At 46.0% G+C, this 26,377-nt stretch overlaps 1 protein-coding gene across 1 annotated transcript in view; it reads right to left on the bottom strand.

Moving 5' to 3' along the window:
- The window catches only part of UBE2H (ubiquitin conjugating enzyme E2 H), a 98,441-nt gene that overhangs the window by 14,085 nt on the left and 57,979 nt on the right, over positions 1 to 26,377 (bottom strand). The window contains exons 3-5 of the mRNA XM_004707812.2: positions 25,854 to 25,928; positions 8,428 to 8,467; positions 7,308 to 7,360 (exon numbers count right to left, since the gene is read on the bottom strand). Of these exons, the coding sequence (XP_004707869.1) occupies positions 7,308 to 7,360; positions 8,428 to 8,467; positions 25,854 to 25,928 (168 nt within the window). The remainder of the gene's footprint in view (positions 1 to 7,307; positions 7,361 to 8,427; positions 8,468 to 25,853; positions 25,929 to 26,377) is intronic.

Here is a 26,377-nt window from a genome sequence, read left to right as displayed (position 1 = left end):
TTTGAGAATGATGAGGGCAATGAATGTACAAATGTGCTTTACACAATTGATGTATGTATGGATTGTGATAAGAGTTGTATGAGCCCCTAATAAAAGGATTAAAAAAATAATCTGCAAAAACAAATGAAAAAATCAAAAATCATTCTTTACTCAATTAAAAAAAAGAAAGAAATTACACTGAATTTGTCATGGATTACTACCTGAGCCACCAATTTAGAACGTGTTCAAAATAAGGCCAACCCTAAAATTTCCTTTCATTCATTTTTTGGTAGTAACCACTATGTATACAAAAAACCCATGTAGCCAATTTGTTGTTAAGATTGAAAAAGAGGAAATAAATAAAAGTTACAGGTCTCTTCTGGTTACTTAAAATAGATCTTTTCATTTTCACCTTTTATAAGTTCTTGTGAAGCTGTAATATTGATGGGTCTGAGATGGTTATGGCTTTTCATTTCCTTCTGTTTGCCTGCTGTAACCATTAAAATAAAACTATCAAAAACCAAACCCCCAAAATGAGTAAAAAAACCCCAAAACAAACAAAACCCCAGAAAGCAAACATCTCAACTGGAGAGCAAACATTGCCTATAATCAAAGCAGCTGTGCTGGGAGAAAACCCCTAAACCCCGTTTAAGAAAAACACCAGTAAAGCCAATCAGCTGAAGCAGCTTCAGGCAGGCAGAGGACTTGAAATAAGACATGGCCTTGAGATTCAAGACTGGCAGTCTCTAAAACCACTGCGTGAAGAAGAGCCTGCCCTGAGACTTCCTAGGGTCCCATGGCCCACAGCCGGTTTGCCACACTGTGGCAGCTCACCAAACCCTCACACGCGGTCAATGAAATATGCCATCGCCAATCTGCCACGGATAAAGTACGCAGCGACCCGATTCAGAGGATTTTATGTGTGATTAAAATAAACCAAAGGCCTGAACTCATCTAATTTGCATATATTCTCGGGTGTGCCCATGGGGCTCTGTTAAGAGAATGGGGTCCCACCGGAGACAGTCTGATGGCACATGTACGCATACACTCGCACACACAGGGAAAACAACACGCTTGCAGGTAGCGGAAATTATTAAGAATCAGCAGTCAAGCACTAAGAATTTGGGCAAGGCACGTGACAGATACACTCCACTGGCTTAGCAACAGCATTCCAAGCAAAGATCAGGGCAACATCAAGGCGCAGGGGGGGTGGGGTGGGGGGGGTGCTGCTCCACCCTGGAGAAATTCCAAATATCTTCCTTCTGCCTACCAAGCCAGTGCCAGATCACTAGGCCATCAACCCGAGGTGCGCGCAGTGAGAGAACACGGTCACACGCAGCCACTGCAGGCCGGCAGCACCTGCCCTCCCTGCAAGGTCCTCAGATGGGCCACCTGCAGAAGGTAACATGTGCTACCTCACACATCACAAGGAAGCAGCCTCTTCATTAAAAACACGCCTCCAAATGCTTTCCACCAAGGTGTCCTCTAGAAGGCCATCCGTCCAAGTTCAAACCTGGCTGGACCCTGCTTACCTTCTTCACGCCGTGACCCTTTCATACAGTTCCTCATGTGGTGGTGACCTCCCAACCATAACATTATATTCGTTGCTACTTCATCACTGTCATTTTGCTACTGTTCTGAATCGGGCGACCCCTGTGAAAGGGTTGTTCCGCCCCCCAAAGGGGTTGAGATTGCAGGCTAAGTCATGGCAATGTGACTAGTCATTAAATTCCAGAAGTGAGGGTAGTTAATAGGTATTGACCGATAGTTAGGTCTTCTTGCGGCTCATACTAAAACTATTGTGTTTAATTACTAGACAGAATTGACAAAGTCGGTGGAAGTCTGTGCTTCCCACATGGATGATAAACACCACGTCTTCAAGCCCGTCGGAACAATTTCAATCACTTATGCAGACAGATACATGCACTTGTTTAGAATGATGCTAAAATGCAGAGAAATACAGCTATCCTCACCCAAAACAAACCACGGTTGTCAGATAAATTATCTTTGGCCAAAATTTGAATCGTTTGGAAAGATTCACAGGCTACCTGGCTGCAAAAGAGAATGGGATAACTACTTCTAACACCCAAACCTCAAAGCTCACTACTCACAGTGACCCTAAGAGACTAGAGCTGCCCCTGTGGGTTTCTGAGATGGTGACTCTCTACACCAGTCCAGAGCCGCCTCTTTCTCACGCAGAGTGGCTGGTGGTTTCACACCGCTGACCTTATGGTTAAGGAGTCCACCCATCGTGTAACCACGCCACCACCAGAGATCCCCTATTTCTACCAGAGGAGCTTAACCTTATTATGGCACGGCCTAGTACTATAAAACTGTGCGTTTAAAAAATTTCATAGGGCCTGTAACATTCTTTTTGGTTGTAGTCAATGTCTGCTGTCTGTAACTGATTGCCCAGATGATGCTGCTGCTGGGCTGGTTGTGACTCACAGTTCCCGTGCCCAGCAGAATGAAACACGGCCTGGGTCCAACTCCGCCCTCCAAACTTGCTCTGCGTGAGCCTCTCCACGCAGTCGCGTGTCAGTCCGTCTCCATGAAGGTCTTCCCCTTTTTCCACTGACCTGCAACTTTAAGCATGACATGCATCCTTCTCCGGGGACTGGACCCTTGGATGACAGATCCAAAACAGAAGAGACGAATCTCACTACAAGATGCTAGAGGCAAGTGATCCCCCAAATGCTGACTTTTCGCACCAGCAACGTGCAGGTAGGCGGATCTAGGCCATTAGCTCACAGCCCTAAGGTGAGAACTGTTAAGCTGCCTAATTTGATAAGAAAAGCAAGCCTCCCACTTCACTTGTCTACATCTTAATCCACCAAGCCAGCCAAGAAAGGGAGAAAGCTGGCGTCAGATCCACTTTGTGGGGGCCGTGTATGCATGGGCCCCGGAGCAGCTGGGAGAGGAGAGCTGTACTGCAGGGATGAGGCCTGAGCCCTAGTCCACAGTGGACAAGACGGACTGGACTAAAGGTAGAGCTGCTACCTGCAACCTGTGGATTCACGAACCTGTCATCGCCCGCCCGTCAGCCCTTAGAATGAGCCGTTTTGAAACGAAACCCCTGCTGCAGGCCTGCTGCATTATAAGTTTTCAGGTGCTTTTATGGTTGCTATCTGGGAAAACCGGAAGGTATGTACATATGTATCTTACATTTTATATAATAAAGACTTTGATTTTGTACTAAAAAATCCTATTTTATATAATAAAGGCGAATTATATACATTTAGAGAAAGGTAGAGATGCTATCACACAGGAAGCCATCGTCTTCACAAAATTCACATTACCCACCAGGAGCAGCCTTTCTGCATGGGTAAAATCACCTCAAGTGGCAATGCCTGAGTGATTAAATGACAATCACACCAATTGGTGTGAGCACCTGGCACAGGGAAGCAGGGTGAGGCCAAAGCACAGAAGGAGCGGCGGACAAGTCCTCCTCTTTCCTAGGGGTCAGAGAGGATGGCGGATGACTACACCGCTGAGAACATCAATTTGAAGCAACACCAGGCTTGGCTAAATGTAAACCTGAAATTTCAACTGGGAGTTGGCATTCTATAAAACTACAAATCCCAATTGTATGGTACCTACCCCGTAGTGAAACAACTTAAAATTATTAAAAATGCTCTTTTCCAGAACATCCGGGGGAGATGCGGAAACAAGTTCTGATGGCCAGGTGAAGCAGTTTTCTGTGATTACTTATTCAGTTACATACTCAAGTCTCTGAAGAGTCACTGCAGGAAATGCAGGGACTCTGAATTCACCAAGCATGAAGAGCGCTCCATGCCGGAGGCTGTAGAGGGTTTGGATTTTGAACAGAAGAGCAGAACAACCCTCCGGTGGCCAGCACCCTTCCTTTGGACGAGCCCCCCCACCCCCCCACCCCCGGAACATTCCTTGTTGATTTCCTGTACTTACTTGTCACATTAGGTTTCCATGCATGAACACTAGGGGAGACAATAACTCATGCGTGTGCAAGGTGACATGAAGACATGTCCCCCCCAAATCCTGTATGTGAATATTTAGAGCAGCAGTATTCCAAAGAGCCAGAAGGTAGAAACATTCCTGCCATGCGTCAACCGATAAACAAATGATATATCCACATACGAGGGGGTAGCCCCCCCACCCCAAAAGCTTTTATTCAAAGCTATGTATTTAAATTGTTTTACAAAACAACCTTAGCACCTTCAAAGTACTCTCCATTATACATAATAAATTTGTCAAATCTGCAATTCCATTCCTGGGAACATTTTTCAAGCTCATCTGTTTGAATGGCTGACAGCACCTCGCTCATATTTTTCTTTACCTATTCTAAATCATCAAAGCGCTGTCCCTTCATGTGCTTCTTCATTCTCGGGAACAAAAAGAAGTTGCATGGAGCGAGGTCAGGGGCGTCAGGTGCGTGGGGCAAGAGACACTGAGTTTTGCCAAAAACATGCGCACTGAGATGGCTGCGCGAGCAAGTGCATTGTTGTGGTGGCAAAACCAGTCCCCATGTGCCACAAAAATCAGGCCTTTATGTCGCACACCGTTACACAATCTTTTCAGAACGTCTAAATAGAAAGCTTGATTAACAGTCTGACCTGGTGGAATGAACTCCAAATGCACTACAAGTCAACATTGTTGTCCGTTAAAGACATTTCACCTTTTTTGAAATGAGAAAACCACTCGTACATTTGAGTTTTCCCCATAGCACTGTCCTTGTAAGCTGTGTTCAACATCATAACAGTTTCTGCGGCATTATTCCCAAGCAGGAAACAAAATTTGACAGCCGCACACTGTTCTCTTAAATCGGCCATCACAAAAAAAGAGGTTTGAGGGAAACTGCTTCTACGAGAAATTCACTGTGACCAGAGAAAACCTTCCCAGGAGATGCCACTGGGTGCACTAATTCAGGGCAAGTTGCTCAATGCTTACCTGCGGGGGAGCCTGCTACAAAAGCTCCGCACAGCGAAGTCCCCGCCCTTTTTTTTTGGCGGGGGGTACCCCCTTCTATTAAGGGGATGTTATTTGGTAATAAAATACTGATACATGCGATAGCATGGATGAATCTTGAGAAAGAATTATGTTAAATGAAAGAACCCATAGAACGTATTCTATGACTCCATTTATAAGGAACGTCCGGAATACACACATACTCAGAGGAAGGAGATTGCAGATTAGTGGCTGCCTAGGCTGAGGCCGAGGGTGGTGGGTGGTGGGTGGGTGCTGACAGATGCAGTGTATGGGCTTTATGAGTTGATGAAAATTTGACTGTGGTGCCGGTTTGTACATGTCTGTGAATATATTAAGAACCACGAATTGTATAGTTTAAGTGGGTAAATTATATGGTATGTGAATGGTAACACCATAAAGCTGTTATTTAATTTAAAAATCTGTCCCGATACATGAGAAGTAGCAAACTTCTTCCACAAATCTTTTCTCGTTGATGGTAAAGGCATTAGGTAAAAATGATAAAGTCCAGCTTACTGCATGGTAATTGGAACCAGCCTGTAATACTTTGATATGTACATTTCTAAAACGTGAATGTAGTTTTTAGGAAAATACATCATTACGTCAGACATTCCAGGCAGCCTGCCATGAGGCAGTTTTACCAAACCATTGAAAAGAAATCCACTTAATCAACCCGAGAGTACATGTTTTCTCCTATAGCCACATCTTCTTTTAAGCCGCCTTTCTCTAAAAGAACCATGCCAAACAGAATTGGGCATGATCAACTCATTCACTAATTCAACAAACACCTGCACCCTTGCTGTACGTATGTAACTGGAATGTTTGTGTGTGTGTGTGTGTATGCATGTGCAGGCATACAGCTGTGTATGGACAAATATAGGACAACATCCCTGCCCCCGGGAAGCTTCCATTCTAAACAAGTTTGCAGATTGACTTCAGGCAGGGTGCTGCACTACAAAGGCAGAGGTGTTACTTCTGGTAGCGTGACAAGGCAGCAGCTTTCCCTGAGGAAGGGATATTTGGGGCCAGCCAAAAAGGTGCCCGCCAGACACAAAACAGGGAGAGAGGATTCCAGGGAGAGGAAGTAATTCTTCCAGGCAGAATGAGGATAAACCCCAGCTGTTGAACCATGTGTTGCTGGTGACCAACCTTCCTCAGGAATTATGACCAGCTAACCTTGGGTGCCGGGCAAAGACGATGGGCAGGCTGTGGCTGGAAAAGGATGTCTTACCTACCTTAGGCCATGACAAGGCCTGACAGCTGTTGCACAACAGAAAGCTACCCCCTGGGTAAGCCCAGTCTAAAACAATTCCCCTCTTCACCCTTATTCGCACTAGTGGTGACCTGAACTGCACCTTCCCACGCTCATACTGGTGTGACACGGGGCTGGGGACCCTTGGGCTTACAGACAGGGTCCCTGGCAGCCCGTGAGGCAGGTAGAATCTAGAAGCACAAAGACAACTAGCAGAAAGAGAAGGAAAAGCAGGCTGGCTGAGAGTAATACGACAGAGGGGTCTCTGTAAGGCTTCAAGGGGCTGAGGGAAAACTACGTGTGTGGGTGGGTGGGGTGTTAAGACTTAGGTCTTGATCCCCAATTAACTTTAAAGTAGCTGAAGCTGGTAGTTTAAGCAGTTCCCTCTCAGTAGTCAGCACAGAGTTTGGCCGAGTTGGTAAGTCGTTTGTTGACCCACTCTGCAGGCTAAGATGCCAATTTCAGCACTGAGGGGACGGCTGGATTACTCCTTACTGTGCTTCAGGAGGAGCTCTGGTGACATGGTGGGTTACACACTGGGCTGCTAACCACAAGGTCGGCAGTTCAAAACCACCAGTCACTTAGCGGGAGAAAGAGGTGGCTTTGAAAACGCACAGGGGCAGTCTTGCCCTGTCCTGTCGAGTCACTATGAGTCAACATTGACCCGCCCGCAGTGAGTTTGGGTTGAGTTTGGCTGCTTCATGAGGAAGCTCTGGCCTTCAAAGAGATGATTTCCCCAGGCTTCTGAGTACATTCATCTCATTTCAGAGGGCCAATCTTCAAGGGTTTTCCAAAACCAAGAGCTATTCCATATAGATAATGTGTACAATGTGCTGCCGAACATACACATATATGAAATGTTTGCAGAGGCTTGCGTGTGTGCACGTAAGTATTATCACTGTACTTGAAGTTCAGAATCTCACAAAGTGATTTTGAACTTGCACTGCTAAGCTGCTGCTCGTACTTAAGAGACCAAGCATTCTCTTTAACGCCCTCCAAAGTCCCTTCCCACTCCCCACAGTGCAGACTCTGAAACCGAGGAGCAAGAGCCCAGTGACAAGTCTTTCAGGCAGTGCCTCAGAATCCCCCAGAAACAGTCCCTGGCCAAACTCACCATAGAGAGCTGTCCAAGTTTGATTAATTACATCTAGACACACAGTTCCTGACCTGAAACAGATGGAGAGAATGGCATTTAAAAAAAATTAGAAAGATGGTTACATGTAACTGACAACTAATTTTACTGATCAATTATTATTAAATCATTTTTCTAAGTGATTGAGGAAAAGAGTTCCAATTTGGGGACAGCATGAGGAGGAAGATGATATTTACAACGTCTCAAGTGTCTTCTTACAGTAAAAAAGGGGGGAAAACAGTAACTACAAATAGAGAAGCCAGAAAACCCCCTAAGCAGGGGGATGATCAAGATGAAGTCAGGCAACGGGTGGCAGGCATCATCTCACTGCCGGGGGTTTCTGTCCCTGAATCTAATCACAGGAGACACCAGCCACACCCTCAAGGAGGGAGCAGCCTATAAAAGAACTGTCTCTGCATCCATGAAAACATCAATTTCATAGAGGACAATCACATGCAGTACGTAATTCTGGGCTGGGTAGTATACTAAAAGGGCAAAAATGTTACGATGCTCTAATATTAAATTATACTGCTCTAATATTAAATTCTCCAATCTGACAAATGTACTGTGACTGCATAAGGGAACAATCTCATTGTTAGGAAATGGCCATTACAGTATGAGAGGGCAACGGGACATGATGGATGTTTGTAAGCCACTCACACAGAACTCAGAAAACCTGTGTGTGCATGCACGTGCATGTGTATTTAACCATAAAATTTAGTTTTGTGACCAAAAAACCCCTCTAGTCCAAATGAAACAGAAAACTGGATGCGTTAGGGTCACATTTTTAAACACTAATGAAAACGATTAGATTCATGAATGATGACGACGGTCCTTCATGTCTGCCGTACTCCGGAGAGCTGAGAAACAAGGGCATAGATTGCGGGTCTCCGCGTGCTTCTCCGGTGGAGGGCAACCCCAGTAGCTGCGAATCTAAACTGACTAGTGGAGAGCCTCCATCTCTAGGTCACTATCTGTACTGTCTTTTAGTCCTCAAAGAAATCCAAAAAGGTTTGAAAAAAAGGTTGAGATTTGGTTTTTCGGTTTTTAATAACACAGAGAAGTTGCTGCTAAGATGTAAACATTTTAAACAGTTACTTACGCTTCATCAATGTTGGGATGGAAAATTTTATTCATGAATCCTGTAAAAAGAGATGTTCATTAGCAGCAAAAAGTAGGCAGAGAACAATGGAACTTCAGCTCCAGCATATAATTTCAGCATTGCACAAAAATGACCGACCACACCCACACACTGACCATCCCTCCCCTCAAATCTCTAGATACAGGTGAGCTTACATCCTCCGACAGCTCCAGGGACTTCAGACCTACCAGGCATTCTAGAAACCAGAGGAGCCGACTCTGGGAGCAGCTGTGCTTCCTCTACAAACAGTGACAGAACAGAACAAGTCTGCCTCTGAGCTACAAATGTACCTGGAAGAGAGGCTTCATATCACGACGGACTTAGAACTGGCATCATGGTAAAGCGTAAGGACCCTCGCTCTGACTGCACCTCCCCAGCTTCATTGTCCAGTCTCCCGAGTGGGCGTTCGGCACGAGAACTGCTCCTCCTTCTGAAGTGGTGACTGGCATCATGCTGACAATACGTCGTGTGGGAACGCGGATGAAAGTTGTTCAAACGCTAAAGGACTACCTCTTCCAAACCACAAGGGATTTCATAAGAACCGTGACCAGAATAGTTCTTTGACTCTGGCCTCCTCATTCCAGGAAAGCTACTTTTGACTAAAATTGCGCCAAGAAATGAGTAAAAAAATAAACTAAAAAAATTAAAATGTTTTTGTCCGGTCTTTTTCTTTAACGCATTCCTAGAAAAGCAAGATCAGCTCATAAATACACTGGTGTTCGCATTCCAAGGAGAAACGAACGCATTTTCTAGCTTAAAATCCATGGTTTAGTCAGTCTGTAAGTAAACCAGCAATATTCTAAAGCAGATTCCCAGTCACCGCTGACCGTCACAACTCTGTCACCCCGTTTCCCTTTGAGACTTCCTTAGTCTGTGTCTTCGATAACCTGATCATCACCATCACTACATCCCAACTCTGCCACATCCCGGCTCCCTCCGGTCCCTCAGCACAAGTTCTCTTTCATTCACTAGAAAGCTTCTTGGGTCAACACCCACACTGTGCCTGCCTGCTCAGGGTACAAAGATTACATAAGAGGCTCTGCAGAAGGACAAGAGACACGAAGGGTCAAGGAGCCCAGATGGTTGGTGTAACTGGCAGGGCAACTCAAGCAAGGGCGGGGAGTCAGGGAAGGCACAGAGGATGTGGCTCTGAAGGAGGGTTCTCCAGGATGGGTTGGGACAGGGGGAGACTCCCCAAAAGCGAAGAAACCCCTCTCAATTAGAAAATGGGCAAAAGAACATAGAAACTCAAGTACATCCCACTCTACCTCTGCTCCAGACAAGCACTGATCCTGTCTAATTCTTGCTCTTCAATCAGTCTTTTTAAACAGCTTCATGCTCATCTACTACCATCAAGAGGATCCATGTAATGTTGAGGTTGCCCTGCTACTGAGACGCCTTTTGGACTATTACTACTTCTTAATTTTTCATTAAGAAAACTAAAGACGGCCAAAGTCTAGAATCCAGAGGTTTGCTATGAAAAAGCAGTGGAAACTGAGCCAATGGACATGTTTCGTCTTAACGTTAAGAGGAGAAAAGATCTGGTAAAAAGTTCCTCACGTCTCCAGAAAAACAAGCGAGTCCATGAAGACTCATGAAGATGTCTCTTCATTGCAGCATTGTTTAGAACAGCCCAAATCGATAAGCTGGGGAGAGTCCATATATTGGCAGTCCTATCTAGCCAAAGTGAACGAACTAGATCAATACGTTATGAACTTGATGAGTTACAAAAAATTATAGAATGAGGTTTACAGCACAATGCCATTTAGACAAAGTAAAAACAAAGTGATACTATGTATTCTCTGTGATAACAGGTAGAAAAAACTACCCTGGACCAAGATATTCCACACATAAGTATTTTAGGGAAGGTGCAAGGCCAAGATCAGGGTGGGAACAGGACTGGGGTGGGAAGGAAAGATGGCTTTTAAACATGAGCTCAAAAAAACTGACACCACATCAATTCTGACTCGTGGGGACCCGAAAGGGCTGAGCAGAACTGCCCTGGTGGGTTTCTGAGACTGGGGGGTCTTTACGGGAGTAGAAGGCCTCATCTTTCTCCCGTGGAGCGGCCAGCTTGAGGTTTCGAACTGCCGGCCTTGTGGTTAGCAGGCTGATGTGTACCTCACTACGCCACCAGGGCTCCTTTCCAACACAACAGCTCTTTTGAAAAAGAGGCAGCGTGCTCATATACTTTGCTTGCTGTTGTTTTTTACATCCATGTAAAGCAAGATGCTAAAAGCACTCACTCACAAATGGCATTCATTAGTGCTTGATTCCACAGTGGGAGCATTTCCTGCTCACCCTTTGCCAATCAAGTGCACCCCGAACTCCTGCCTACCACTGAAAGTGGAGTCCCAGCCAGAAAAAAGGGCGAGGACACAAACACGTGTCACCTGCTTTTAGTTCTGGACAATTTTCCCTGTTGCTTCCATCTCTACTCAAAGTTACTACCATGTACAGCTGGAGTAGTTGGGAAAGTAAAACTTAGAATTAGAAACTTATTAACAGTATCAACTATTCAAGAGTCTGCCCATTGTACATTTATGAATTAAGAATCTTTTAAAGGGGAATAGTCCCCAAATCAGTGTTTTATCTGAGCTCTCTTATCGTGAACACTCTTTATCTTAATCATATAAATTCTTAGCGGAAAACCCCTGGTCGTGAAGATCATAGAGAACAACACACCACGATATCACAAGGGCCAAGAAACTTTCCCACAGTGCGAAACACTGCAGTTTGATCCAAGGGACCAACTCTGTGTGTGAGAAGTACATTGCTTGAAGCTACAATTAAAATGTAAACTTGGTTGCTGTTGCTGCTGCTGCTGCTGCCGCTCAGAGTTCAACCCTGCTAGGCCCCGTCTCTGGCAGATGCTCCAAAGCTGCCTCCAGAAAATACCAGGTGCCTTTAGGACACAAAGGCCTGGCAGGGAGGCAGCAAGTGCAGTGCAGATGAGGGACAGGGAAGAATGGGCGAGAGTCACAATGTTTAATGGGGTGACCAGGATGGCTCGGAGATGTTGATGTCAAACTGGAAGGGTGAGCAACTCATTGGGCCCCAGGACTGGGCAGCAGGGCCAGTCTGATGTGACCGCAGAGCAGCTCTGAGCCAGGTCAGCCCTAAGAGGCATGAACAAGGGTAGGAAATTAGAAAAAGGGGGTCGGCTGCACAGTCCTCCGTGGGCCGGGCCCTTTAGGGAGGCTGGCTTTCACTGAGTGACACAGCCCCAAAGAGGCTGGGGCTGTGACGGTGACAGACACATCCTTCAGCTAGCAGACTCAGGTGTTAAAAAGTGAGGTGTGCGGGCAAACAGCTCCACTAGGAAGCAGGATTCCATGCAGAAGGACCTGGGCCACTTTGACGAACATGGCTGCCAGGTGCTGACGAGCTGATTCTGAATTACAGTGACTCGAGAGTGCCTCTGCGAGGGTCAAACCACCAACCTTTGGGCTGGGAGTCATATACTTAGCCATTTGTGCCACCTGGGTTTCAACAGTGATGCCACCTTAAAGGTGTAGCTGTAAAAAACAGCGACGGTGAACAAAGCTTCAGCCACTGGTCAGGCCAGTGTCTGAGAGATAAGGCTAAGTGACATCCTTCCTGTTCCAGGCCTGGAGGTGACATTTGGGATCAATATGGTCTCTATACTGTTTCCAATCCAGGTGAGCTTTCGGCACAGTTAGGACCAAGAGAAGTTCAGTCCTTTGAGAACAAGTGTGTCGGAAGTCAGTCCCCAGCTCCCCTGCCAAGTACAAACATCAGCTGAGAAACTGGGAGGTCCAGGCTGCAGGGCAGGCCAGAAGGACCCAGGGAGCAAGTGGAGACTAGGAATCTAGGGCCCACTGGGCTGTTAACTGCAACCATGGGGCAAGCTGTTCCACTTCTCTGGGCTATACAGAAGCCTCGCCCTACAGAGCTGGACACCATGACTGACCAAATCTCAGCACTGAACATTTTATTTCCAAAGACCCCATCAGCTCACACGACAACTCTGGGGTGGCTGCCATGGCCAGAGCCCTGCAGACGTAGAGCTTCAGGGGAGATAAGCAACAGTTAGCAGGGTGCAAAGATCTGTCCTCGCTGGCCTGTGAGGGCTGTGACTGTTGTTGAGTGAGGTCTTCTTTCCAAGGTGCCTCTGGGTGGGTCTGCACCCAACATAACCCCTGCGCTACCAAGCACAGAAGCACTCAGGACCGCTGTCACCCCTGCAAAGATGCACACACCCCACTTCCTACTGGCCTGTTAATGGCATGTCCATTTGCTCTCTCAACAAATTCTTCACCCCAACCACCCTCTCCTGGCTGCACCTGCAGCCTTTGTAAACAGTTCAACAGGCTTTGTGCCTTTTCTTGCCCTAACTTACTCACTCATTGCCGTCCAGTCAATTCCGGCTGAGAGAGACCCTACAGGGCAGAGTCGAGCAGCTCTCTAGCGGTTCTGAGAATGTAAATCTTTACGGAAGCACACAGCCTTATCCTTCTCCCGTTCTTGCCCTAACTCACTGCAAGGAGTCACTCATAGTGACCCTATAGGGCAGGGTATAACTGTCCCTGTGAGTTTCTGAGGCTGTAATTCTTTACAGTAGAAAGCCCTTTCTCCCACTACATTGCCACGGCTCCTATCTTGTCCTAAAGGCCGGCTAAAAAAAACCCACCTATGGGCTAGTTCTGGTTGACCTACAAGTTTGACTTAAAAACCCACTTGGGAACAATCTTGTTCATAGCTCAGGGATTGCCAGACCTCCAAAGAGGCAGAACCTGAGTGGCAACTTTGCCTTTGAAGAAAGAGCGATGCCAAACTAATTTCAACAAAATCAAAACAAAACGAAGCAAAAATTCTTTCAGCTCATTTTAGAGCATGCTTAACAAAGTATCCAAAGTACACAAGTGGAAAGTGGCGTGAGCTATCTCCTCCGAATGCACTCTTGGACGTGTGGGGGCCAGCACTCCTGCGGAAGCCATTCACATTCTGGACGGCAATGGTCAGTCACAAAGGAGCTTCTGGCTGAGGGGCCAGGCTAGGAAGCCAGAGCAGGGCCGTTCCCAGGACCAAGCCTATTTTCCCTGGCACACGCTCTTTCCTTTTGGCAGTGCTACTGGCACCACACTAAGGAATATGTCTGCAACCAGAGAATTTTCCCAATGCTTGTTTCCACTCAGCCAGGAGCTATTTTGAAGGTAGTTTGAAAAGAATGTACTTTGAAAACAGCTTTTCTGGGAACACGGCAAGGTGGGGGAGCATTTTTTAATCCCATCGATCCAGCAGTTTCTAATGTATGTCAGGGACCTGTCAGGACAAATTCAGGGTTTCTGTGTTTAGTCTTTTGGACATGGGGCTAGCACATGGGGACAAGCAGATGGGCAGCAGGAACAAATGCCTGGCCAAACGGCCTCTGTCCTGCGTCTTTTTGGTAGTGACATCACTCTGGAGGGATCCAAGTCATGCCTCGCGGACGCAAAATTACACATCTAGACTAGTAAGCACAGGTGAGTGAAATGGATGCATGTGCCATGCTGTGCTGTTCCACCCCGATACTCAACACGTCTTGACTCACAGGCGAGTGGACAGAAAAGTGTAAGCAGCAGTGTTATGCTGAGTCATGCTGAACATGGGTTCTTATTTCAGCCTGCTCCTGTGTCCAGTCCCAGGAAGGGATTTGTACAATGTTTTACACACTTGTGAGTGACTGCTGATACTGGGGTCACATGAATATAAAGAGAAGCAAAAACGCATAATATGTCCCATCTTTGTTTTCTTCCCTGTGGTATATTAATGACCAAAGCTGTGGGGTACGTACATAAACAGCCCGGGCGAATCATCTGCCCAGAAATCTCATCCCAGAATAATCTCAAAGAAAGGACGGTTCAGACAAGTGACTCAGGTTAAATCTATCCTACAGTAAAAGCCAAAGCCGTCCTGGGGAGTAAGTGGACCGGGACTGCAGTTGGTTAAGGCACCTGTTGTGGCTGATGCAATTATAAGGCTATGAATTCTTGAGAGGGGGGAAAAACAAAGGTGGGTGGGATGCTTTAAGTTACTGATGGCCCATCTTCAGGACAAGTGCTCTAAAGGGAATTCTTTAGAATCAGATTGTTATTGTTGTTGGAAAGTAGGCTTAATGGTTCAAAGATATTAACGGTAACCTCTTCTCTCCTCCTTGTAGTACTTCAGACCATGTATTTCTTAAGAGCAGGGGTCTTAGGAGGAAACCCGACTGGGAAGGTGCCTCAAGCTCACCACCATTCCCTGGCAGCAGGAGATGACCAGAGTTGGGTGGGTACCCCTGAAAAAAAGGATGATGAGCCTGCCAACTTCACCAACCACCGTTGAGCGGCCAGCCTTGTGCCTTAGTGCACAATCCAACCAATTTCGTCTTGCCTCAGCCAACCAGGCCCAGCCGTGGAAGTCTCTTCAGAGAGCTGGGCTTTTGCTTCTCAGGAGAGCTGGGCCTGGGCCCATCTCCTCTTGGGTGGGGAACCAAGGAGGAAGGAGCTCACAGTCAATGGCCGGTGTCATGGAGCTTCTGAACTGATCCTGTGTTTGCCGAGCAGAGCTAAACTCAACAAGCAGTCCTCTTTTCTGCCGCTTCCTTTCTCTCTGATAATATGGAGGCAGAGAAAGGGGCAGGTGGCGATGGGATTGGGTATCAAAAGATCCAAAACAAACAACTATATCGATGTGAAAGAGGGGGAGGGGTTTGGAGTGGAGACTCAAAGCCCATCTGTAGACGACTGGACATCTCCCAACAGAAGGGTTACAAGGAAGGGATGATTCTACTAAGGTACAAGTATAGCACCGATGAAACAGACATCATTCCTCTAGTTCCTGAATGCTTCTCTCCCCCCACTACCATGACGCAGTTCTACTTTAAAAATCCAGCTAGACTGGAGTACACACATTGGTGCAAATAAGAGCTTTTGACACACAGAATTCAGGACAGATACCCTCAGCAGCAGTAGTAGTGATAGGAGGGCAGAGGGATGGTGGGGGCCGAGGGAAGAGGGAGAGAGGGGGGACCCATCACGAAGTTGGAAATATAGCACCACCACCCCCAGAGTGGGTAGGAATAACAGAAATGTGGGTGAAGGGAGACAACAGACGGTGTAAAACACAAAATAACACTATATAATTGATGAAAGATTCACAAGGATGGGGAAAGGGCAAAAAAGACGAGCCGATACCAAGGGCTCAAGTAGAAAGAAAATATTTTGGAAATGTTGATGGCAACACTATGTACAAGAGTGCTTAATACAATTGAATGACGGATTGTTATAAGATTTGTTAAGAGCTCCCCGCCCCCAATAAAATGATTAAAAAAGAAATCAAAGTTAATTTATAACTAAGAAAAAGTCACCATGGGTCATCCTGCAACAGCATATCCCTTCTACTAACCTGGTGGGTCGCCAGGACCCTGTGGCCTTAAGCCTAGTGTCCTATGTTTTTTGTTCTTTTTAAGTTTGGGGAGGAATGTAGCCTTTTTCCTATCTCCATAATCTATCTTCTCTGGCTCCTGGTCATTCATGCAACCCATGAATCCGCCAATGCCTACTTTCATGGTCAGAGTAGAGAAGAACACTACAGATCACTGGAGGGAATGTCCCATTTGACTGAAAACACAAGAGCCAAGGCCAGGCCTCCACAACTGTTACTCAACAAAGCAGGGGCTAAAAGACCAGGCTCCAGGCAGGCCACCTTCGTTACTGAACAGCTCCGCCTTTCCGTGTCCTTGTTGATAAAGTCAGGTTAAACCTGGGCATCTGCACAACATAGGATTGCCAATGAGTTAATACAAACGCAGACAGTGTCAGCATTAGCTAAATTTCATCTCAAAAACAAAAACAGCTGCCCTACACAGCCAACTCTCTCCATCTCTTTGGAATGATCCGGAGCACTGGAGCAAAGGTCGGTTACAAGATACCTCGTGCTTCCTAGAACCCTGCCACACTGGAAACAACAGCCACTCCAATGTTCATGATTAGAAACGACTGTTGTGACTGCATTTGGAGAGTGGAGGCAAACACTAGACCAGAAGGCACAGCCATACCCTCCAGTTGGCGCGCAATGGTCCCTGGCTCAGCCCTGAGGGGCTTCGTTCTTCCCCATCTTTAAGAGGAGGAGTAGGGACCACGGAATTCCCAGCGTTCCTTCTAGTAATGTGGCTTTCACCAAATGAGCAAACCTGAAAGCGTGTGAGCAAGTTCTTCAAAGGGAACAAAGACATTACTCTTCCTTGTTTTTCAAACAACTTCAGTTTACTGGAGGTAGATGGTGGGGAATTCATGTTTTCATTATGATACCAAATCCTAAAGGGGAAGAAAAGGATTTAATGCCAAAAACATGTCAGAATTAATAAGCGGCCCCAAAGCTTGAGGTCACCCACCATAGTTAAGGGTAGGAACAAACTGAAACAGTAAGAAGGAATTTTCATGTAGCAACTGGAAACACGATACAAATACTGAGCTGCCAGAGGCAGAATTGAAACTGGCATAAACCAGAGTCAAGGAGGAAACCGCTAAAGCTGGTGGAAGCAGACGCGTGCAAAGGCAGGGCTGCCCTAGGAGGTGGCCTGGGAATACTACAGACAGCTAACAAAAGGTTTTGCTGTAAGTAGGACCAATGTGACTCCGGATGAGCTGCTTCTCTCACAGAGGACTCAGACACCTGGTCTCTAGGCGCTCTCTCCCCCATCGGTTCTGTGAAAATTGTCCTCAGGACTTTCCCCCTGGTTCCATTCCACTCCATTCTTCCCAGGGCAGCACTAGAAACAAATCTACCTCCACAAAGCCCCACCAGCCTCGCTTGCCAAAGAGCACCCAACTCCATGAATAATTCTCTCCAGCAAGTTCTACTGCTGTATGAGCCTCGTCATCGACAGCAGCAGCATCAATGTCTGGCCATCCTGGGCAAATCCCTTCCTTCTACAATGGCTGCTCAGCAAGTGCACAAGCTGGCAGGACCTCCTCATTCACATCTCTACCCTTGGACTGGAGGCTCCTAAGTACGCATTCATCTCTTCACTCATTCAACAGACATTCACTGCATGTCTTTTATGAAACAGGTAGTTTTGAATATTGAGGACATGGGGGAATTTGGTCAGGGGCTATTAGCAAAACAGAGCTGGGACTACCTTCATGGAGTTTACTTCTACTGGGCTGGCAAGCAAGAGGACCTTACGTAAAGGACCACAGACCGAGGTGTTGGAGGTGTGGCTCACCACCACGTCTTGCCTTCGACCAGCATGCAGAGGCCACAACGGGCCTGCTTCCTGCGACCATTTCTAACATCTTTCCAGCACTCACCCTTACTTCTGCCTGTGCCCCACAGCTTCTCCTGCCTGTGCCCCACAGCGGCTCCTGCCTGTGCCCCACAGCTTCTCCTGCCTGTGCCCCACAGCGGCTCCGCCGGCTGTGCTCTAGGTGCCAGCACTGGGCCTCCACCTGTGGCCTCTTCCTTAGAGGCTGTGCTTCCTCCGTCACGCTCCTGACCTCCAGGCTCACCAAGCTGTCCCTCCCTCTTCCCTAGACCACTCCTGCATGAGCTACAACTATCTTTAGAACCTCCCTAACCTAAGTCTACCCTCCCTGTCCCCCCCACAGCAGAGTGTCCGTTAGAGAAACGAGTGAGACTCCCTGGCTAGAAACCTTTCAATTATTTTGCTATCAACTAGATTTTCAATCAAAACTAACCCTTAAAATTGGCCGACAAAGTCCTCCATGACCTGGGGAGGTGGCCACTACTGAGACACACCCACTGCTCATACCTCACCGACAGCCAGCCTCCTGGCTGATTCTCTCCTTTAAGCAGTGGCCTTCCTTTCTACCTGAGGCCTCTGTGGCCACTGCTCCCTGGACCCCCTTCCCTTGATGCTAGGGATCTGGGTTGGCTGCTGCTCATGGTTAATGCCGGCTGGCTAACTGTCGGCTACCGTCACTTTTTTCAAAGAGGCCCTTCTCTGAAGGTCCAAAGTAGCAATTCTGTCAATTCTAGCACACCAGTCCCTGCAGACAGCTATACAACATGAAAAACCCTACTGTATCTTTTCCCCATGAAGATGTGCGTGCTATGGGACCCATTGCTCCCTTCTGGATCCCTAGCACTAGAATCATGCACGGCACTCAACAGGTGGCCCACACACCCGTGTTAGAAGAAAGGCCTCAGGATGTAGCCACTGTATGAGAGACTGGCGTAATTTCTGAAAAATCCATTTGGAAAAGGTTCCCTTCAGAACACCAGTGAAATCAAAGCTGCAAACGATGGCTTACACATACAAAAAAACAAACAAAAAAACCCCCAAAACTCTTTCTTCCTGAAATCTTGTTTTCCTCTCTAACAGAACAGAAAAGACATAGATCATTACACATTAGTCATTACATAACTATCTGAGACAGAAACTAAACTCAAACTCAACGTCTCTTCCCTAGCCCCTCCCCATAATTATGAGGTTTATTATATTTATTTTATTAATTTATCATTTATTTATTTGTCTATTTATGAAGTAGGTTATAATTAATGGTCAACACTTCCCTCGAAGTAAAAGGAACCAGAGGCTACCACCCGTCAATCATGACGGCGTCTCGGGCAGGCTTCGTTGTCAGTTACACCCACGGTCTTGAAAGTTAAGGAGGGCAAGGGTGACCACAAGGGATAGTAGTTTACTCAATCAAAGAGCCCAATCCACATAAGGGGGCTTTAAAAAGTTTGTAGAACCATTACTTTTCTTTCAATTTTCATTTGCTCGACAAGCCTTCTGCAGTCTCCTCGGGAGGGGTCCAAGTAGGCCTTTGTTATGTAACTAACCCAAAACCTTTCATGAATGACAAGCCTCCTGGCTCTCCTTTTATTAAACACTGCTAGCTTAAGTTCCTTAGACTAGCTCCTGAGTCAGCAGTTGAAGAGCTTTTCCATCTAGGAAAACATCAAATGGTTAAGTATTCTAAAGCTCCATCGTTTGGTCATAACATAAAATACCATTTAGGAGTGATAGAAAGTAATTTCTAGCCACAATGGAATAAAATATGCATACTGCTGAGCCTACTGTTTTCACAATTAAAAGCACTGAGCAATGCCCTTTAAATTACTTCCATGCTATATATACATACATATTTACCCTATACTGATAAATCAGAGTTCCTTGACTTTTAAGATCCTACTAGAGATTTAGAAAAGGCTGACGGATGAGCTAGTTTCCTGTGGATCAGAAAAACTTATAGTCATCCTATTTAAATGAATCTGACCCAATTTTAAGGGTATTGGTACAGCTCAATATAATGCTTCAGTTATTGCCCATAAGATTCTGTCTGCTTACTCAAATTAGTCTGCTAATTCTCACTGTATGCTATTGGCACCAAAATCCACCACAGAATGAATTTTGTTGTTTGTTTTCCTGGTCATTCTATCAGCACTCAGTAAATCATCAAGTTCCTTTACCATTTTGTTTGCAACAAGTCATCATTCCTCAAACACACTTAGCTTTGGTATCCGATTGCCACCCAGACATTGTATATACACAGTTGGAGCCTAGTAAAGGATCCTCCTGGTTCACTGATGACGGGTGGTGGTGGTGTGTTGTACATATACCAAGAGTACAGAAAGCCCACTCCAGTTATGGACCAGTGGCCTTTCAAAAGTCAGTTTCTACACACGTTAGCCAGACATTATAACAGTGTTTTCTGTAACTCACTTCCCAGGGTTACAAATGAGATCAGTTCTAAGTGTGGCTTCAAGTCGCATTTGTAGGTCAGTTGGATGAAGTACATATGACTCTTATTTAGCCTACTTTGGGGTTTGGATTTAACACAGTAAGGGATCCCTGGTGGCGCTGTGGTTAAGTGTTGGGCTGCACACCAAGCTGGTAGTTCAAACCAGCTGCTCCGAAGGAAAGAGATGAGGCTTCCTGCTCTTTTAGAGATTTTCAGTCTGAAAAATCCTACAGAGCAATTCTACTCTGTCCCATAGGCTCACTAGGAGTCAAGACTGGCTCTGTGGCAGTGGCCTTCAGTGCCTTTACAGTGCTTTCAAGGCTGCAAGTGCAACAAACAAAGGTGATTGTGATAAAGAACTTGTTCAGAGTAGAGGCTGATTCAACCATTTCAAAGAGGGCAAACTTACACAACACTAAGTGGCACGGAAGAAGAAAAAAAAAAGAAATACATTGAACGATGTACAAGTTGGTCCACAGACATTCATAACCTGGGGGTTTACTGTAGAGTCGTGGCACACAATTTGCCATAGTACAGCTGAATCCAGGAAAGCGCCACAGAGGAGAAGACAAATGTACAGAATAGTATGGGGCAGGTTGTATGTCAGTCAGACTTTTGTAACCTGGGAGCTGCCTGTATCTTGAACACGTTTGAAGTAAGATAGGTACGATCGGAGGGAGAGTGCTGTACATCTACTCAAGACCCTCATAAGCTGCAAGTCCTGGGTCTTATGTCTTTGTTTTCCTTGGTTTAAGTTGGTCCAGTGTATCTTGTTCTTATGAAGAGACAAATGGAGTAAAATGGAGAGAGAAGTAAACGTGGAGACTTACAGAAAACGGAAGTGGGTGAGAACTGCCCAAGAGAAGGACCGCTAGAGATGGTAGAAGATAAGGAATGCTAACGGACGTGGTGTCATTTGGGATCAGATAAGGACGATAGTTCATCAACATGGTGGACACAATTCAGGTCAGCGAACAGCACACGAGAGAGGTGTCAGAATGTCAGATGTTTTGTTACGTATACATTTAGCATAATTAAACAGTTGAGGGTAAGTAGTACCTGAGATGGAAAAAACTATTAACAGAAGGACAAAGAGAAGAAATTGGGATATACACCCTCGTGCGTGTGTGGAAACAGACAGACACAGGCACAAGGGAAACAAGGCAGGCGGCTAAGGGCACTGTGCGAGTCAGCAGGCCAGTCCCCAATGTGGGAACTCGATCCAAAGATGGCTTGATGCCTTCTAGGACAAGAGATGGGGAAGTGTGGACTCAGACCAAAGATGGCTTTCAAAAACAAGCATTTGCCACATCTTTAACTATAATTTATTTTTATACTAAAGATGGATTTATTCTACAATATTTGGAAGATTACATAAAAGCGTGTTTTAGTCTTAATCCCCTTTAACCTAAAACTCGCCGCTAAGTGTAGTCAGCATTTGGTCCTCCTGCTGGAAATGCGTGTGGGAAAAACTAAGGCCCGGCTACACCAGGGCTTCAATGTCCGTGAAAAGATGTCACAAGCATTTAAGCATACTCAGCCAGCTTTCTGCTTCTATTTTTTCAAAGATGGTGTTAAAACATGATGAGTGACTGCAAAACATTTTGTCCATTAAAATATAGTATAATATAATTATAAACTGGGTCAGCTAAGTTGTTCCCAAGTTTTTTTCTTTTGGTCCCAAGTTTTAAATATGATAACAAATTTAGATATTCTGGCTCCTTAATCTTAGTGTACATCTCTGAACAATTCCTTAGGAAATGTTCAAAGTAAATAAAACCATTAGCAACACACAGGGCTAGATTATGGACAGTGCCTGCCCATATGACCCATCACATGTCGTCTCATTGCTTTAATCTGCACTTCTTGGGTTAGACAGACATGAAGTCATTTGGTTTCACATGCTCATGGTTTTTAAGTCTTTAATGTATTTAATGTTTCATGTCTTTCTGTACTGCTCACTTTTCACATGAGATCGTTTCTATTTCACCCGAGTCACTCCTGGGCTGGGGTTCTTGCACAGGGGACAGCTTTCTTTGCTACATTCATCAGCGGTGGGCCGGGGCAGGAACGAGGGGCCTTGGGAAGTGGGGAACGAGGCCTCAGGCAGTGTCTTCACGGAGAGGGTCCCCTAGGGTTTGGACTACTTTTGCAGCTCAGACAGCGGAAGCCTTGCAAATCTCGTTTTCTCCACACAAAACAAGTTTTTCCTGTAGCGCCCCATTCTCCTCGGCAAGCAGCCTCTGACGCAGGCGCACTGGCTTACTTACGCTCCCCCTCCTCTCTTCCAAGGAGCCTTCCCAGCGCCCAGGGCCCATGCAGCATCAGCCACCCAGAGTGCATTTCATCCCAGCACCTCACCCCAGAGAGGGTCGAACCATGGCTTGGTTTCATGCCCCAGGGGAGCGGGCCAGACTCTCGTTCCCACAGTCTCCTATACTGCAGGGAGACTAGGGTGGCCCAACACAGCTGCTAAAGCCCTCGAGAAATGTTTTGAAAAAGACATCCGTCTCCTCTGCCTTCAAACAAACCAGAACTTAAAGACGCTAGTATGGCTTATTGTAAAGATTCTCTCAGGTAAAGCGTGCAACTAGTCTAATGATGCTATGTTTGATCAATGGTGTTTTTAAAAACTTCCTCTGAAAGTTCCCTGAGGAGCAGGTTACAGGAAAATCACAATCCTTGCACTTTAGTTGGCTCCTAAAGCAGACATCATTTTATATTCCAGGGATTATATTCGGCTTTCCCGTTCGCTTCACTGCCTAAGCTTAAGGGGGCTTCAGCCATTTTCGGAAATTCGTGCCTGGCTTGAAAACATCGAGGTGAGCACTGCCGAGGCCCGTCAGAGAGAATGCAAAATTCCAACACGGGGTTCGAAGTGCCTGAAACAGTGCTATTTTATTTTCTGAAGTTCAGAAGCCCAAGGCGTCACACCTTCCTTCTCCTTCCAAAGAAGATTTGTGGGTGCCAACGTACTGCCTGGAAGAAAAGGCTCCCAGCGAGATGAAGCTGTGTGTCAATCATTTTGCAAGCCCCGAAATGAGTGGGGGGCTGGGGAGAGGGAGTCGGCGTGTGCCCGGTTAAACTAAGGGCTCAAAGTGTGGCTCAGGGAGCAAGGCACGCCTACCCAGGGACTATAGGGGCAAGATTTTAACATGGACGACAAGCGTGGTGCACCTCATCACCTTCTCCTTATGGATACTTTTACAACGATCCAGACCATGCCAAACGGAAATGCTGGCCATCCTAAGCAAGCAACTGCATCTCCAAATGTTTGCAACCCATCCTCAGAGCAATGTCACTCACTGCTGACTACCTGAAAACAAGCCACCCCGAGTCGCTGATTAAAACTCTGGGGCAATCTTCCTCCGGAGGAAGCAAGGACAGCATGTACAAGTATTTCAACTCCATCCACTTCCCCATGAGCCTACGATGCACAGTTGTAGGCATGGCACGTTCTAACAGCACCCAGCCAGGCAAAGGAGTAATGACGACGTTGAGATTAGCCTAGTCACTTGTCCTTGCTTCTGTACCGTCACAGGCACTGTCTACACACGAGATGTTTGTACTTTGACAGTCAGGGTGACTACAGAGACAGTTCACGGTCCCTTGCGGGTACGGGAGGGGAGGTTGGGGAGAAGTGGGGAACTAACACTAAGTACAAGATTGAAGAAAATGCTCTAAACTGATGGTTGTACAACTTTTCTTGATGTGACTGAACTACTGAATTATGTGATACGTGAATTATATGCCAATAAAACTGCTGGGCAAAACCCAACAAAACTAAACTGAAAAAAGGAATCCCCCAAATGGAAAAATAAATAAATAAAGTTACCTGGAAAGCTATGTTAAGACAGATTTGCGCAAAACCTACATTTCTACAGGATATTTAACCGTATTTCTATAGGTTTACTGTTAGCTTCAACCAGCTAGATTGCTCGCTTCCTTCCTAAGAATCTGGAGCAACAATGCAGACAGACTTGCATGCCAATTGCTAGTCTCCAAGAAAAGAGGTACCGGGAGAGACACCTGACTGAACTGATGGTCTGTTCATAAAGGTGGGATGTATTAAACGGGCTTCAAAAACTGTGTGAAAATATCCTGTTATTTCTCAATTCCATTTTCCTACAAACTTTTGGAAGCCCCTCATACAGGAACACCATAAAGTTAACACCTCCCTTCCCTTCCTAGTTCCCCATCTGACCATCTTCAAATGGGTCCGCCCACCTGAGAACTTCTAAGTGCTCTGAAGGATTTTTAAGGCCCAAAGTCTGAGGGTGTCCCAAGTGGCTACTGGTGCAGGAGAGGCTGCAGCTCTCCTAACGCTTCTGGGTTCTTTACTGTATATACGCATGTATAAGCCGAGGTTTTCCAGCACTTTTTTAATGCAATTTTTGTGGTAAAAAAATTTTAGGTGCCTCAGCTGATATTCGGGTTGGCTTATACTCAAGTATATACAGTACTTCGAAAGAAACACTGGCCATGGTCCCAGTCTATTCTGACTCACGGCAGCCCCAGTTTGCGCAGAGTAGAATTGCTGTCAGACCTGTCTGCCCAGATACCTCTCTGGGTGTATTAGGGGCCTAGAATCAAAGCGTAAGTTGACACTATCTTTGGCACATCTCTTTAAAACTCATGTTTTCCTTCTCTGAGGGAGAGCGATGATCTCAGCTCACTGCCATCAAGTTGATTCCAACTCATGGAGACCCTGTAAGATAGGGTAGATCTAAACATGTGGGTTTCTAAGACTGTAACTCTTTTAAGGAAATAGCCTCATCTTTCTCCCATGGGGTGGCTGGTGGGTTTGAACCACTGACCTGTGGCTAACAGTTAAATGCCGATAAATCTGTTGCTAGTTCTGAAGACAGACAGCAGGATGTTGGCATGTGAGTGAGGCTCAGTCAGGCCTTGATGAATATGTTCCAATTCTGTTTTCTTGGCCTGACTTAATTGGTTGATATTTTAAGTTATCTACAGATTGAAGAGGGTGAAACAGGCTTTGACGTTAGCTAAACTACCACCATTCTACAGTCACAAAGTAACTTCCAGACTGTCAACCTTCAATCAGACATAGCGCTACAGCAACTATCATGAGAAGACCTAAGCTGCCAGTTAAGAGCCTTAATGTGAGACAGGTTAATGACATCCCCCAATTCACAAGCCAAAGGACGATGAGGAAAAGGTACAGCCTCCCCCACCCCCATCACCCCCCCCTCACCAGCCCCTACTCAGGTTCCTACGCTACCTTGATTCTGTTTAGAGAGCTACACGTGGGACAGAGAGAACAGACAAGGGTCCCGAGTACCCAGAGTTGGAGTGAACAAAGGCATCAGAACAAAAGTCTTTAAACAGCAGCATGAGAATAGATGCTGTGTAACGTTAATTCTGACAAGGTGGCATTAGAAGTGAGGTTGAAGGTATGTTTATCATTTCACTAACAGCCTGAACGTCAATGGGTCTTAAAGTTATTTGCTTTCTATAACCCTGCAGCAGAGAAGAATCTAGACTTATTACAATCCTGTGGAATTTAAGTCAGCGATGAATTAACCAAAGCCTTTAAACAGGGAACCACTCAGTTCAGCAACGGTTGCTGGGATTTATTACCACCCAGCCTGTGTAGGGCTGGCTAACTTTTTCTTCTTTCTCTGATTAGCAACATCTCCTGGGGGAGAGTGGAGAGTTACATACCTATAGACGGAGATTTGAAGGGGTATTTATCAGGAAGATCCACTCTGACTTTCCACACTCCACCTTCATACGGTGCTGAAATAAAAGCAATTATGTAATGCATTAGGGCTGTGTCTTCCAATTAGAAAATAAACCCGAGTATAGGCCAACCCTTAAACATTCATCTTTTCTGATAACGTTGCAAATGAAGTCCTTCAAGAGCCAGGGACATATGACAACCGTGAAAAAAAAATCAAAATCGAACCCCCCCTCACCCCAGGAGTCAATTCTGACTCCTAGCAACCCCATCCCGGCACCCTCTGAGTCCACCCCTGAGCAAGGCTCCCAAGACTGGAGAAAGCTGCAGCTTTCCCATGAAGATCTGCTGCCGCCCAAGGCCTAACCCAGTTTCACTACAGCTGACCCTGTAGATACCTAAAGGTACCTTAAATTCAGATTTAGCTATTTTTCTTTAAAAGATCCAGAGTTAAGAATATAAGTAAAGATGCATTCTCTTCTCCAAATTTACTGGATTCTTTTATGTA

The sequence above is a fragment of the Echinops telfairi genome, unplaced genomic scaffold (genome assembly GCF_000313985.2).
Source record: "Echinops telfairi isolate 266 unplaced genomic scaffold, ASM31398v2 ScPeMD7_23;HRSCAF=83, whole genome shotgun sequence".
Classification (NCBI taxonomy): Eukaryota; Metazoa; Chordata; class Mammalia; order Afrosoricida; family Tenrecidae; genus Echinops; species Echinops telfairi.
Note: the sequence above shows the minus strand (reverse complement) of the source record. Positions and strands in the feature narration are given on the sequence as shown.